Source organism: Pimephales promelas, chromosome 14 (assembly GCF_988280905.1).
Source record: "Pimephales promelas chromosome 14, fPimPro1.hap1.1, whole genome shotgun sequence".
Lineage (NCBI taxonomy): Eukaryota > Metazoa > Chordata > Actinopteri > Cypriniformes > Leuciscidae > Pimephales > Pimephales promelas.
Genome location: NC_142782.1, coordinates 1,020,660 through 1,035,000, shown reverse-complemented (window position 1 = coordinate 1,035,000; position 14,341 = coordinate 1,020,660). Strand labels below are relative to the sequence as shown.

Here is a 14,341-nt window from a genome sequence, read left to right as displayed (position 1 = left end):
TGTTACTTGCCTTATATTTACTGGTAAAGAATTCCAAAGTTATAATATGTGTATATATTATTTATATAAATAACAGTTTCATACAGTTCTTCTCCACCAGACACTAAATGCACTTGAGATGGAGGTTGTTTTGGCATAGGGTGGATCTGACTTCCTGTTCGCAGAGTATTAATTCAGTCATTGTGAAAATGTGTGCTGTGATGTGTTAACTCTATTTCATCACTTTCGGGAGAGTTTAATAACAGGGGTTCAGGGTTACATAATGATGGGAAAGTTTTTCCTTTGCGTTTTATTTTTTCACATACAGACAACGACGTTGTCAAAATGATCCTGTCTGCACGCTGCGTTCTGCTGCCAGGCCATTAGGTGGCGATGTCACTGTGAAGAAACACTACGCTCCTAGACTGAACACAAGATGTCACTGACTATGTTTTAGTTTACACAGACGATGATATACAATATTACTTTAATAGTATAGTTTATTTATAAAAATATATATATGCTTTGACTTCTTGTCAATAAAGGTTTTTTTGCTCTAAGCACGTCCTGTGGTTCTAGTCGGGTACGTCACTTATTTGGTTCCCCGGAAACATTTCCGTTGTGGACCGTGTTATTTGCAGCGCGTTTCTGTATTTGGTTGTGTTTTGAGTACTTGGAGCGCATGTGTGTTGTGGAACTGATGAAGATGTTTTTCTTAATTTGCGGATGTCTTTTTGTATTTGCACGCGTTTTTATAGTTGCACACGTTTTTTTGAATTTGCATTCGTCTTCATCAGGTTGCAGCGCGGTGAGCTCTCTCGGCCACCGTACAATCACAGCTCAGAGCCGTTGAACTCGATAAAGCTTCCTCCTAATCTCCACATCGCTTTAAAATATCATTCTGTGCAGAATTCACACAGATCCGATACGTTAACCGTCTCAAAAATACGGTTTTAAATCGCTGGTGTTTCTGACGTCACAAACGACCTTGTAACCAATCAGATCAACGTGTGATCGTCATCTCTGAGTGAGTGGGTGAGTGGAGGTGGGGCTCATTTGCATATTCATAAAAACACGCATACTAAATGAGGCAAGGGTGTTGAGTTACGTTCAAGATATTTAAAACGTTTAAAAATGTTGAAAACTTTGATTTTGTTTATCAAAGATGAGTTTAAGGAATAAAATGACTGACTAAAGGGGGGCTTTAAGAGCAAACACGTTAGCATATTAGCAGAGAGGCTGTCAAAAACAGTCAGCCTGTGGTCTCCTCCGCGCACCGCAGTGTTAGCACGGCTTGCGCTTGTTTGTACTACCTGACAGGCTTGCTTTCTAGTGGCTTTGGTTGAGGTATCGTCACACCTCGTCGGTCTTCCTGTTGAGCGTGTCACCTGACCTTCAGTACTTCCTCTTTCTTGTTTCTGAGTTTCTACATCTGGCCTCAGAATGCTCTTAGATCTAAAATCATTTACTCGAAGACTTTGCATGACTTTCACTTCATTTTTCTAATTGTTGAAAATCTTTGTTAAAGACAACACTCAACTCCTTCCTCGTCTCAAGGCCTCTGTACAGTGTTAACTCAATTGCAGTTTTAAAAGAGCAGAATGCACAAGAAAACACTAGTCCACATTCAATTTAATATGCATATCTGTATTTTAACACAGTCTGATAACTGAATGTCCCGTTACATTACGCCAGTTTAAACATAACTTGCTCATTCAAGTGCTCTAACCTTTGAAGTGAAAGAGTTTATACAGAAAGACACTGCAGACCATTTTGCAAGATGTAAACAACACTGGTCCAGAAGCACTTCCTGTTTCAGTTTGTAACTGTTTTCTTTATTTCACATGTAAAGAAAAATTCTTAAGATGTTTGTTTAACTTTTTGATTCAGTTTTATATGTTCTGTTGGTTGTATTTTATCCCAACTTTTATGTAGTGTTAAAAAACTGAAACAAGAAGTGCTTCTGGACCAGTTTTGTTGACATCTTGCAAAATCAATATTATTATTATTATTTTTTTTTTCTTCATTGTAATTATTTTTATTTATTTATTTTTACCTTAAGTGATATGTGCCTTGCTTAATACTCATTTACCTGTATTTGTCAATGCCACTGTAGATGTATATTCTATTTTTGTTTTGTTCTTATTGTTCAATAAAAATCTTGCAAAATCAACATGGCGGAATAAGTCCCGCCTTCTAAATAAAAGAGCCAATGGCTGGCCAGTAAAGACATTGCCACTGCAGCTGCCCTAGAAGCTCTGGTTAGAAACAGTCATGATTATTATGAGACAATATTAGGATTGCGCATGCGCATTGGCTGGTCTAGCCATTCAAATATGAAGAGTTCAGATGCAAAAGCCTCTAAATGCCATTTGAAATTTTCTTCTTTAATGATGATTTTTTTATCAAACTTGTATATTTAAGTTCAGTAATTTCACTTAAATAACAAATAATAGGTAATTATCATTGACATTTAAGTGAAATCACTGAACTTAAATATACAAGCTTGATAAAATCATCATTACAGAAGAACATTTCAAATGGCATTTAGAGGCTTTTGCATCTGAACTCTTCATATTCAGTTTTTGTCACAATCTGAGCATTTAGAAACAAAATTTGTGAGACTGTTGTCAGATTTCCGTTGCGATAATTCCAAATAGGAAGTGTGTAACAGCTTGGAAAAATTCACATTTCACGTATTTCCCCATTTAAAGAGATAGGAGCTGCACTGGACTGAAACCAAGTGGGTAATCCATCAGCCGGAGGTTGAAGCCTCGCGGGAGCCGCCATTGTAGCAGAACTTCACCTGCTGTTAGCATCCCATTGACTCCCATTCATTTTAGCGTCACTTTGACAGGGAATAACTTTACATCTGAGGTGTCCAAAAGACTCCATTTGTCCATTATTTATTTCTAAAGAAACACAAATGCTCCATTACTTTGTATGTTACGTTATGGCCCAGTAGATGCCATTTTTGTGAAAAATACGCTAACGATTGCGTCATCACTACGCAACTTTTTGTCGCAGTTACCGTATAGACAGTTTTTTTTTTTTCTCCATTCGATATTGCCAATAGCGGCAGCCCAATGGGATCTGCCTCTAGGGCAAATTAGATCTCTTTTTTGAAAAATCTGGCGAATATGTTTATTATTGCATTTCTTATCATAAATGCTAATGCCATCCAGTAACAAAGACGAATCCATCATATTATTTTGGTTGTATAATAAGTGGCAATATCGAATGGAGAAAAGCGTGGTTATTACCGCATAAATATTTTATTCCTAACAAGACCAAAGAAGTCCACTTTAAAATATTACATAAGATATATCCTGTTAATGCAACGGTGTCCAAATATATTGATATTTCCAGTACCTGTTCGTTTTGCGGTGACGAAGATGAAACTTTAATACACTTATTTTTTTCTTGCAAATTGGTTCAGAAATTTTGGTCTAGTATGTTTTCTCATTTAAATAAAACCCCCATCCATGCACACTCCTTTAATTTGAAAGATATTATTTGTTATTATACTGATGCCCACACATCCAAAGAATACATTTTTAATTTTTTTATTTTATTTGGTAAATTTTTCATCCATAAACAGAAATTTATGGGATCACTCCCTATTTTCTCACATTTTTTGGTTGAAGTAGACTCACTGCTTAAATCTTTTAATTTATCTAGCAATAAAAAATGTAATAGATTCCTGAAAATATATGAACAATTATTTTGTATTGGATCTGATAGTTAAGATTAAACAGCTTTATATCATACATTGCTTATTCTATTTGTATTATTATTTTTTATTTTTTTATTTTATGTTTTATAATTGTGTAATGTAATATAATTATTTTTATGGCACTTGATTTGGAACTATTCTGTATAATTTGTCTTTGCTTTACCTCTTTTATGTTCTCCTGAATGTATTTGTAAATGTATATGTTTCTTCAATAAAAAAAAAAAAAAAAAAAAAAAAAACATCTCACAAAAAAAAAAAAAAAAAAAAAAAAAAGTTACCGTATAGACAGGAGGAGAAGCTCAAGCCAATCTTTCACTGTCTACGAGGCAATCAGGGGGACATGAAGGCAGAAAGTAGAGGGAGAAGCCCATAGATAGCGAGTCCATAAAAGCAACGGGACAAAATATACAACAACGTTTTGTCTTGGCACAGCTACTAGACGCTACTTTTACTGTCTATGACTGAACCTGCCGGAGACCGAGACGTTTCAAAGATGGCCGCCAGTGAAATCAATTATCTGAAAGAGACTGTAAACAAAAGACATTGATGTAATGTGCACTTTCTGTTTTGAAACAGTAACTCATTTGTTTTGGCAATGCCCTTTTGTCCAAAATCTCTGGTCTGAAATTTGTAATTTTATTGCAGAAAAAATTGAGAGAAATTTCAAATTATTTTGGAAGGATGTCCTTTTTGGAATTTATGACCTCAACAGAACTAAGTCTAATCCTGAAACTTTTATTATTAATCTGAGTTTTCTCTTAGCAAAATTCTACATTCATAAATGTAAGTTTACACATTCCACACTATATTTTATTGCTTTTAATAATGAGGTCAAGCAATATGTCAACACTATTAAGCTTTCTCTTAATCAAAAGGCAATAAAAACTATGAATGTGTGTAAACAATTTGATATATTTTTTTTGTAAATCTGTACCCCTGGCAAAATGTGATGTAAGTCTGTTATGTTTTTTGTTATGCTCCTTATGTTTTATGTTATACCTGCAATATTGGAAACTGCACAATGTATTTTCTTTTATAATGGAGAGGAATGTTCTTGTAAACTGTGCAATTGTTGAATAATAAAAAAAGAGACTGTAAACAAAAAAGCATCTGTATAAATATCAATAAGCCTATATTAGAAATAAACAAAAAAATAATAATTTTAACAGTATAGATTAGTGAGTAAAGATATTTTTTTAACTAAATAGAAATGAATCGAAGACCTTTCTTTGATAGACCTAATATATAACTCTCTTAATGAGAGAAATAAACTAGGTGAATCCTTGTGCTGTTAGCGTTAGCATTTTGCTGTCATCGGTCATGGAGTTTAAGCTGAGAGAGACAGTGTGTCCTCAACACAAATCCTAAATACTCGCTCCAGACTGAGAGTGCTGTCTGTCTCTCTCTCTCTCTCTTTGTGTGTGCGTGTGTGCGCGCGTGTGTCTCCTCTGCGCATGCGCCGCTCCTCGGGCTGTGGAGTGAAGTGAAGCGCTCGAGTCGAGCAACAGTTTGAATGGCATTCATCATCAGTGCGTCTGAATCAGGGATGGGAGACCGAACAGGTACATTCACACACACACGTCTTCAAACACACACTTCAGCTCTTCATTCATCCACACACACGTCTTCAAACACACACTTCAGCTCTTCATTCATCCACACACACCTTCCTACACACTTTAGCTCTTCAAATCTGTGATTTGGCTCGAGATTTGAGGTGCTTGATAGCAAAGATTGCTCACTGACTTTATTTTACAGTGTTCGTTGGTTAGTGAACCGTTGTTATTCTTAAATACTTCATTGTTGATATGATGCATGTGCTTTTTATAATCTGCTCTCGTCAGCTGTGATGTAGCCTACAGAGTTTTATCCGTCCGTTTAATATTTTAATATAATATATCAGCAATACGGTGAGTGTATATTGTTAGTCAGTAACTTATTTGTGCAACAGTGGCGCCTTAAAATAAAGTGTAGATCAAGTGAGCTTTCAGACGCGGTGTGTGTGTGAGAGAGAGAGAGAGAGAGAGAGAGAGAGAGAGAGAGAGAGAGAGAGAGAGGGAGAGAGAGTAGGCCTATGTGAGTGAGTTTTTCATGCGTGTTAAGAGTAGACAGGATGAGCAGCAGATGTGTGTGTGTGTGTGTGTGTGTGTGTGTGTGTGTGTGTGTGTAAGCAGGAAACGCGTCTTCTGTAAATGACAGCGGTTCTCTGATCGGAAACGCGTTTCTTTCTTCATCTTGTGTTCTGTTATTTCGAGATGAGGTTTACCAAGTCTCTGGGTTTACTCATCCAAAGCTGAACCTGCATTCTGGTGTTGTTTCAGTGGAACATTCTTGCAACTTTTCCTGTATAAAAACAATTCATGGAAATAGCCCTATATATATGTTTTTTTTTTACTGAATTGTTTTTATATTGAAAAAGTTGCAAGAATGTTTCACTGAAACAACACCAGAATATATATTTAGGCCTATTATTATTATTATACTTTACATTTCCAGTCGTCAAAAAGTTGCATTTGTTAGGCCGCACAACCGAACTTTAATGAAGTTTTTGTTTTATTTAATTTCCTCGTTGTGTTTCGCTCAAAAGACAATAATAGACCGTATTAATAGTCAGAGCAGATGCCATATTGAATTTTGTGCGAACTAAAATGCAAATTTGATTAAAAACAAAATTAAAATCTGTGAGGTATATTACCAGTGTTGTAGTCGAGACCAGAGACGGTCGAGTCCGAGTCGGGTCCGAGACCAGAGAGGGTTGATTACCTAATTTACTTTTATTTACTTAGAGAAACCCTTTTTTTTTTTTTTTTTTTTTTTTTTTTTTTACTGAATTTACTTAGAGTTTAAAAAATATGATCAGTTTAGGGTAAAAAGGCCACATAGTAGGTGGTGTTAAAAGTAATTTTATTACAATCTGTCATGCGCAGTTGCGCACTAGAAAATCACCAATCACTGGGCGTGTCAATCAATTTAAAGAAATATTTTATTAACATACATTAATAATCATGAAAATTTTTAATTGAACTCGAGTGGACTCGGGAATAATTCCGAGTCCTAAAAAAAAAAAAAAAAAAAAAAAAAATCGAGTAGCCTACGAGTCAATTCCGAGTCCAAATGGACACGAGTCCATGACAAGACCAAGACCATTAAAATATGGTCTCGAGACCGAGTCCGAGTCTCGAGTACTACAACACTGATAGTTACCGTGTGTAATTTTCATTTTCATCTGTTAAACTAGGCTACAGTAGGCCCATTGAACATGTACTTCTGTCCCGTTTTCACCCAAACCCCAGATCAGCTCTCTATAGGCCGGATATTGATTATTTAATAACCATATCCTGAGAAATATTGACGGGAGTGAAATCTGAGGTATCCCCGATAGCCTACAGTTCATTGTATAATACAGTTCATGTTATTCGATTTACACCAAAGTACAGTTTGATTGTTTGTGATGTAACAGACACACACACCCTCATCACACTTTCACTTCTCACTAGAGCAAAAACACTAGTGGTGTACAACACAACATCCGGAGAGATGAATCCTGTCTGCTAGGAAACACTACAGAGAAACATGAGAGAGTGAAACGTTCTCCAAATTATGAAGAATATCCAGTTTAAACCTGCGTCTTATAGTCATACATTTGTATTCTAAGCATATTGAAGTTTTAATTCAATTATTAAATTTTTTTAATAATTTAATTATTTCAATTATTTATAATAATTTAACAGTATTTTGAAGTACCATAAATCAGCATATTCCCTAAATATCATATTTCAATTTTCATAAATGCAACACTTAGGCCTACTATATGTGATTTCGTAAAACATTTTTTAAATAGCTTTTTATTGTTGGGTATATAAGTAAAAATTCTTTTTAATGTATATATTCTTTTCAATATTATTATTTTTTTGCAATTATAATCTATGTTTTTAGCTTGTCCCTCTATTTATGGTCCACCCTGTTTTAAATAAAAGTTGGGAAAATGAAATGACATCATATCATAAAGCGGGAAACGGAGTGTGTGTGAGATCCTTGATTATTTTAATTGTCTATTTTTACCAGTTTTATTTTTCATATTTGATGTGGTCAACCTTATATGTCCACCCTGTTATGGGGAAAAAGTTCGATTACGACCGTGCAATTCTTCACTAGATGAGTGTACTGTCAGCTTGTTGCGCAGACGGTGCAGTGGCTGACCTCAGATCAGAAGAGCTGTGAAAGTGATCACGGTTAAAGTTGGAGAAGAATTGCATTTAAACTTCATTTAAATCCAGTTATACTAGAGTAATCTGGTTGTGTGTGTGAGCGATTCTTTACACCACTTGTCCACCCTGTTATTATTAGTCCATCTGATTCATCCATCATTGTGAGGAAGTCAAATATTGATATATTCTGATCTTTTATTAACTGATACACAGCGTTCATTCATTTATATAATACGTATTTGAAAGTGTCGTTCATTTGTCCGTAACAGGGTGGACATTTTGGATCTTGCATTTTTATATATTTTGTTTAATAAATGGTGAGAGCTTGACCAAAATCATTTTTCAAATGGCTTACATCATCAACCCTATATGACCACACAAAGAATGAGTTTGATTTTCTACATTTCATGATGGCCCAAAAACAGTGAATACCAGGCCATAAATAAACCCATGATTATGAATCAGGCAGCCAGATTTGATTATTGTTTTGTCCACCCTGTTAAGGTTTTTTTTTTTTTTTTTTTTTTTTTTTACAATAATTTCATAAAATCTGCAAAAACATACATTAGTTCCAATGAAATGTACTGAAATATGCACAGCTACAATTTCAATTTACCATCAATAATGCAGTACTTTAAAAAGTAAAACAAAAATTGTATCTGCACAAAAGTACAATTCATACTCAATACTTACGTGTAAAGTCCCGGTTCAGAAAGCGTTTTGTTCCAGTCGTCTGGATCGGCTAATTAGCGCAGTTCTGTACTAACGAGATGACGTGTGTCTGCTGTAATCTCTGTGACTGATCGCAGGTCAGTGCTCTCCGCTGCCGGCTCCGCTCATCGGGACGCTGAAGCTGGTCTCGGGCGACGGCACCAGCGTGGGCAGTGTGATGAGTCTGCAGTGCCCCAACACACACCACGCGGGCAGCGGCGCTCAGGTGTCGTGTGTGTGGAGCAGGAACGACACACACTGGAGCGGCGAGACACCTCAGTGCAAACGTAAGAGCCAGAGCTGTCAATTACTTTCACTAATCTCACTAATCTATCAGGATTCTGACTTTAATCACATTAAAGGTGCTGGATGACACTGTCTGACTGAACTAAAGCATAAAAATAAGACTTCATTTAACTCATTTAAAACTTGATTTAACTTGTATAAGACTTGATTTAACTCTTAGAAGACTTTATTTAACTCCTATAAGACTTTATTTAACTCATTTAAGACTTGATTTAACTCTTAGAAGACTTCATTTAACTCATACACTGTAAAACAAAAAAAATCATAATTTCTAATCACAACATTATTTATTTTGTCAAATCAACTTAAATACTTTATGTAGTTCTTCATTCAACTCTTAAAAGACTTCTTTTAACTCTTATAAGACTTCTTTTAACTCTTATAACACTTCATTTAACTCTTATAACACTTCATTTAACTCTTAAAAGACTTCATTTAACTCTTAAAAGACTTAATTTAACTCTTATAACACTTCATTTAACTCTTAAAAGACTTCATTTAACTCTTAAAAGACTTAATTTAACTCTTATAACACTTCATTTAACTCTTATAACACTTCATTTAACTCTTATAAGACTTTATTTAACTCTTATAAGACTTCATTTAACTCTTATAAGACTTTATTTAACTCTTATAAGACTTCATTTAACTCTTATAAGACTTCATTTAACTCTTATAAGACTTCATTTAACTCTTTTAAGACTTCATTTAACTCTTATAAGACTTCATTTAACTCTTATAAGACTTAATTTAACTCATTTAAGACTTCATTTAACTCTTATAAGACTTCATTTAACTCTTATAAGACTTAATTTAACTCTTTTAAGACTTCATTTAACTCTTATAAGACTTAATTTAACTCTTTTAAGACTTCATTTAACTCTTATAAGACTTCATTTAACTCTTATAAGACTTCATGTAACTCTTATAAAACTTCATTTAACTCATTTAAGACTTCATTTAACTTATTTAAGACTTCATTCAACTCTTATAAGACTTCATTTAACTCATTTAAGACTTCATTTAACTCTTTTAAGACTTAATTTAACTCTTATTAGACTTCATTTAACTCTTATAAGACTTTATTTAACTCTTATAAGACTTCATGTAACTCTTATAAAACTTCATTTAACTCATTTAAGACTTCATTTAACTTATTTAAGACTTCATTCAACTCTTATAAGACTTCATTTAACTCATTTAAGACTTCATTTAACTCTTTTAAGACTTAATTTAACTCTTATTAGACTTCATTTAACTCTTATAAGACTTCATTTAACTCTTATAAGACTTCATTTAACTCATTTAAGACTTCATTTAACTTATTTAAGATTTCATTCAACTCTTATAAGACTTCATTTAACTCATTTAAGACTTCATTTAACTTATTTAAGATTTCATTTAACTCTTATAAGACTTCATTTAACTCTTATAAGACTTCATTTAACTCTTATAACTCTATATAGAGTTGTGTTTTCCCACAGGAGTGTTGAACCAGTTGTGTTTGAGCGGTGAATTCAGTGTGTAGATGTCTCGCTTATCTACCCCAGTGTTGTTATTTCTATTGTCCTGCACCTGAGCCGCTTAGGCTGTCTGGGATCTGCACATGTTTTCGATCCTAATGAATGTTGTGCTGTGTTTTTGTCCAGCTCTGTCTCGGCTGGAGGACGACAGCTTTCGTCTAGCGGTCCTCGTGTCCTTCATCAGCGCCACCATCATCCTCCTGATGAGCATCATCTTCATCACCTCCTGTCTGGTGAAACATGTGAGACGAGAGGAGAGAAGAAAGATAGAGAGGTGAGAGAACATGATATAAACCATCACGTCTTTATTCCCTTGTTGAAACGAAGTTTGCTCAACTGTACTGAATGTTTAAAAAAGCATTTGCAGATAATATAATATTAAAGGTCCCCTGAAATCAAAATGTACGTTTTTTTTAGTTTTTATATGAATATGTTAACCTTAAAGGAGAACTCCGGCGAACAATGAACCTTTGGTCTAATAAAACATCGGTACACAGTCAACCGTTCTCTGAGATTTGTTTTCATGATAATCGAATGTAAAGAGTTTTATCTCTAAAAACGGTTTGCCGTATAATGCTAGTAATGGGGGCATTGACTAAGTAAAAAGAAATCGCTAGTTTATACCACTAACAAGGCTCAAAATAGCCCCACACTAACACAGTAACATAATGAGGGTCCATACATGCAAAACGAAGCATTGAGAACTGTGTAAGTGTACAGACCGGTTAATAAGAAGATACTTTATGAAGACAGTTCACTTCATGTATACAGACAGGAGCCATCTTAGGAAATAGTCTCGATAAGTCAAACCACGAACGCCGTTCATACAGTTCAGCTCACTCAGCACGACGTTCGTGGTTTGACTTATCGAGACTATTTCCAAAGATGGCTCCTGCCTGTATACGCGAAGTGAACTGTCTTCACACACTTTCAGAAACTGCTGACGAGGAGAGGGAGGAAGTGTGTGACGCTGATGAGGGTGTGTGTCTTGTGTGAATGTGCAGGGCGAGAAAAAACGGGGCATCAGAGGTGGATCTGCAGAGAGAGCCGATACACAACCAGAAAAACACAAACAACAACAACAACAACAACTACACACAGCTCACCGCAACAGACACAACCACAGACAAGCAGATCTACACTCCTTACAGGTACACACACACACACACTCTCTCTCTACCAGTCAAACGTTTTGGATCCGCCTGCTCACCAACGCTGCATTTATTTGAAAAAACAAACAAACAAAAAAACAGTAATATTGTTAAATATTATGACAATTTAAATCAGCCGTTTCCATGATCCTCCAGAAATCACTCTAATATGAAGATCTGATGATCAAGAAACACTTCTGATTATTATCGGTGTTGAAAACAGTGTTTTTCTTCAGGATTCTGCGATGAATAGAAAGTTTTAAATCATTGATTTGAAATTGAATCTTTTGTTACATTATAAGTGTCTTTACTCTCACTTTTGGATACATGATTTAACTCATCCTTGATTAATAAAAGTATTGATTTCTTTTATTTCTTTCTCCCAAAAATTAAATACAATCTTTTTACTGGCACCAAACTGTTGAACAATTGAGTTTAATGTTACAAAAGCTTTCGATTTCAGACAAATGCTGTTCTATTGAACTTTCTATTCATCACAGAATCCTGAAATAAATGTGTCCACAACTGCGTTCAACACTGATAATAATCATAAATGTGTCTTGATCATCAGATCCTCATATTAGAGTGATTTCTGAAGGGTCATGTGACACTGAAGACTGGAGTAATGATGATAAATTCAGCTTTACTGTATATTCACTTAGAAGACATTATCACAATATTATTATTATTTTATTTTTTTTGCAGCCTTGGTGAGCAGAAAGACTTATTTTGAAAACATTAAAAATCATACCAATCCAACACTTTTGACTGGTAGTGTATTCAGGAGAAACATCATTAATAGGCGTACGTCTCCTTTATACACATTACAGTTACACACTTATGAATATGTGTAGTATTGTTGACAGGTGTGTTGATGAAGGGAAGCCCTATCCTCAGATCATCCATCTCAAGATGTGTCAGATCTCAGGGATCCTCAGTCCTCCCGCTGACCGCCTGCTGAACACACACACCGGTGCGGGACACACACACTTCTGCCAGCCGCTCCTGCAAGAGCCCGTCTGGACCAGACCACACACACCTGCCCATCATATGTGGACTGATGAGGACTTGGTGTAATAATGATGCAAACTGAGTCTGACGTCTGAAACTGAGAACTGGAACTTTTTCCTCATGTTTTGTATGTTTTTTTTTTTTTTTTTTAATAATTGTGTTTTAAAGTTCACACTGTAGCCTAAACATGTGACTCTGGCCTCAAAGGTATTTAGTTAAAGTATGCAGTACAATGGGCAACAATAAATGTTTTAATTAGCTGTATACTAAATGATTATTTGTAGCATAACACCGCATTACTGTCCTTAAGAATGTAGAATTGAGAAAGTGAGTTATTAGCGACACCTGTGGCCGTCAGGGGAACTGCAGCACTGACGAAAATTTAAATTTATTGACTTTACTTACCCATTATATATATATATATATATATATATATATATATATATATATGTTTTTTTTTTTTTGTGGGTTATTTCCCACATTGTGACAGAAGGTGGATGTGTTTGCAGGAAGTGTCGTTTCGACTGATGATGAGGTAATTCAAATTACACATGATAGTTTGGATTATGACGTACATTACAGTACAGAATGGCATTATCATGAAAAAATAAAACTTTGTTTCATGTGTCACTGAACGGAAAAGAGGATCTCGCGGTCGCGCGCGAATATACTTTTGATTTTCTCGGCAAAAAGTCCGTCACTTAAAAATCAGGCTGTCATTGACAAAATTGGACGTCAAGGAAGATCTCGTTTTTTAAGTTTCGTTACGATCCGTTCAGACAGTGGCACTAAAAACTTTTTATAGACTCTTTAACGTCAAGAATGTAGACTTTGCTGGGCTGGTGTGACTAACACAGGTGATGTTCAACACGGCCGTGAAGGTCATTAGGCTTAGTGCTCACTACTGTTTTGACACCTTCTAAGTCATGTTTTGTTTTTAAATTACGATTATTTTTTGTGTTTTACTACAAAAACAGTTTATATAAAATATTAAAAATATCAAAACAACACAATTCTCAATTTACTCAGTATAAGGATTTATTTATAAAAATCGGAAGGGTTTTTTGGATGCACACTCGAAATCATCCTAATGGAAATACATTTTTAAAATAAATTTCAGTGAAAAAGTGTGTGTAAAAACAATTCTGTTGTACCCAAAAACTAAAAAACAAAACAAAAACAAAGCTATAAGTTTCAAAACGAGGAAATTTCAAATGATCCCATGAGTTGTTGAACCAGTGTTTTGGCCTAAAAGCAGCTCTTCATATAACAGTTCATTATTCACTGTTATGCCAGTGTTGTTGTCTCTGTATATAATGAGCCAATAATAAACCTGGATGCGATGCAAACGTTGCGCTTACATTCCTTTCAAATATAGAGCAGTTATTATAATACTGTGTGTGTTTTTACCATTCGTATTACAGTAAATGGCGCTTGTTCTTCTACAGCTCCCTCAGCCGAACAGCGCCACCTGTTGGCGGCCAACACATTATCAATATCATTTCCTTCGACTACATCCCCATGTCTGTGCAAATATTTGTTGTCTTTCTCTTGTAACACTTCGCAGGACTTGAAACATATTCGATGGTGTTTTTAAAATATGATGCTATAGGCATATTAAATAATAAAAACAGTGTTTTTGAATGTATCGCTTATGGAAGCCGATTTCCGCCATGTAAAAAAAATGCTTCTGTAAATCTTAATTATGACATAAAA

At 34.9% G+C, this 14,341-nt stretch overlaps 1 protein-coding gene across 2 annotated transcripts; it reads left to right on the top strand.

Annotated features, from left to right (window-relative positions):
- Positions 1–5,119: 5,119 nt before the first annotated feature.
- On the top strand, positions 5,120–14,210 carry susd3 (sushi domain containing 3). 2 transcript variants are annotated; one of them, XM_039674860.2, is made up of 5 exons: positions 5,120–5,277; positions 8,733–8,921; positions 10,590–10,737; positions 11,468–11,614; positions 12,481–14,210. In XM_039674860.2, exons 1-5 carry the CDS (start codon positions 5,229–5,231, stop codon positions 12,689–12,691), a joined length of 744 nt encoding a protein of 247 aa, XP_039530794.2. In that variant the 5' UTR covers positions 5,120–5,228; the 3' UTR covers positions 12,692–14,210. The 2 variants fall into 2 exon arrangements, with proteins under 2 accessions (XP_039530794.2, XP_039530793.2); XM_039674859.2 differs by having other exon boundaries at positions 12,469–14,210.
- Positions 14,211–14,341: the final 131 nt, after the last annotated feature.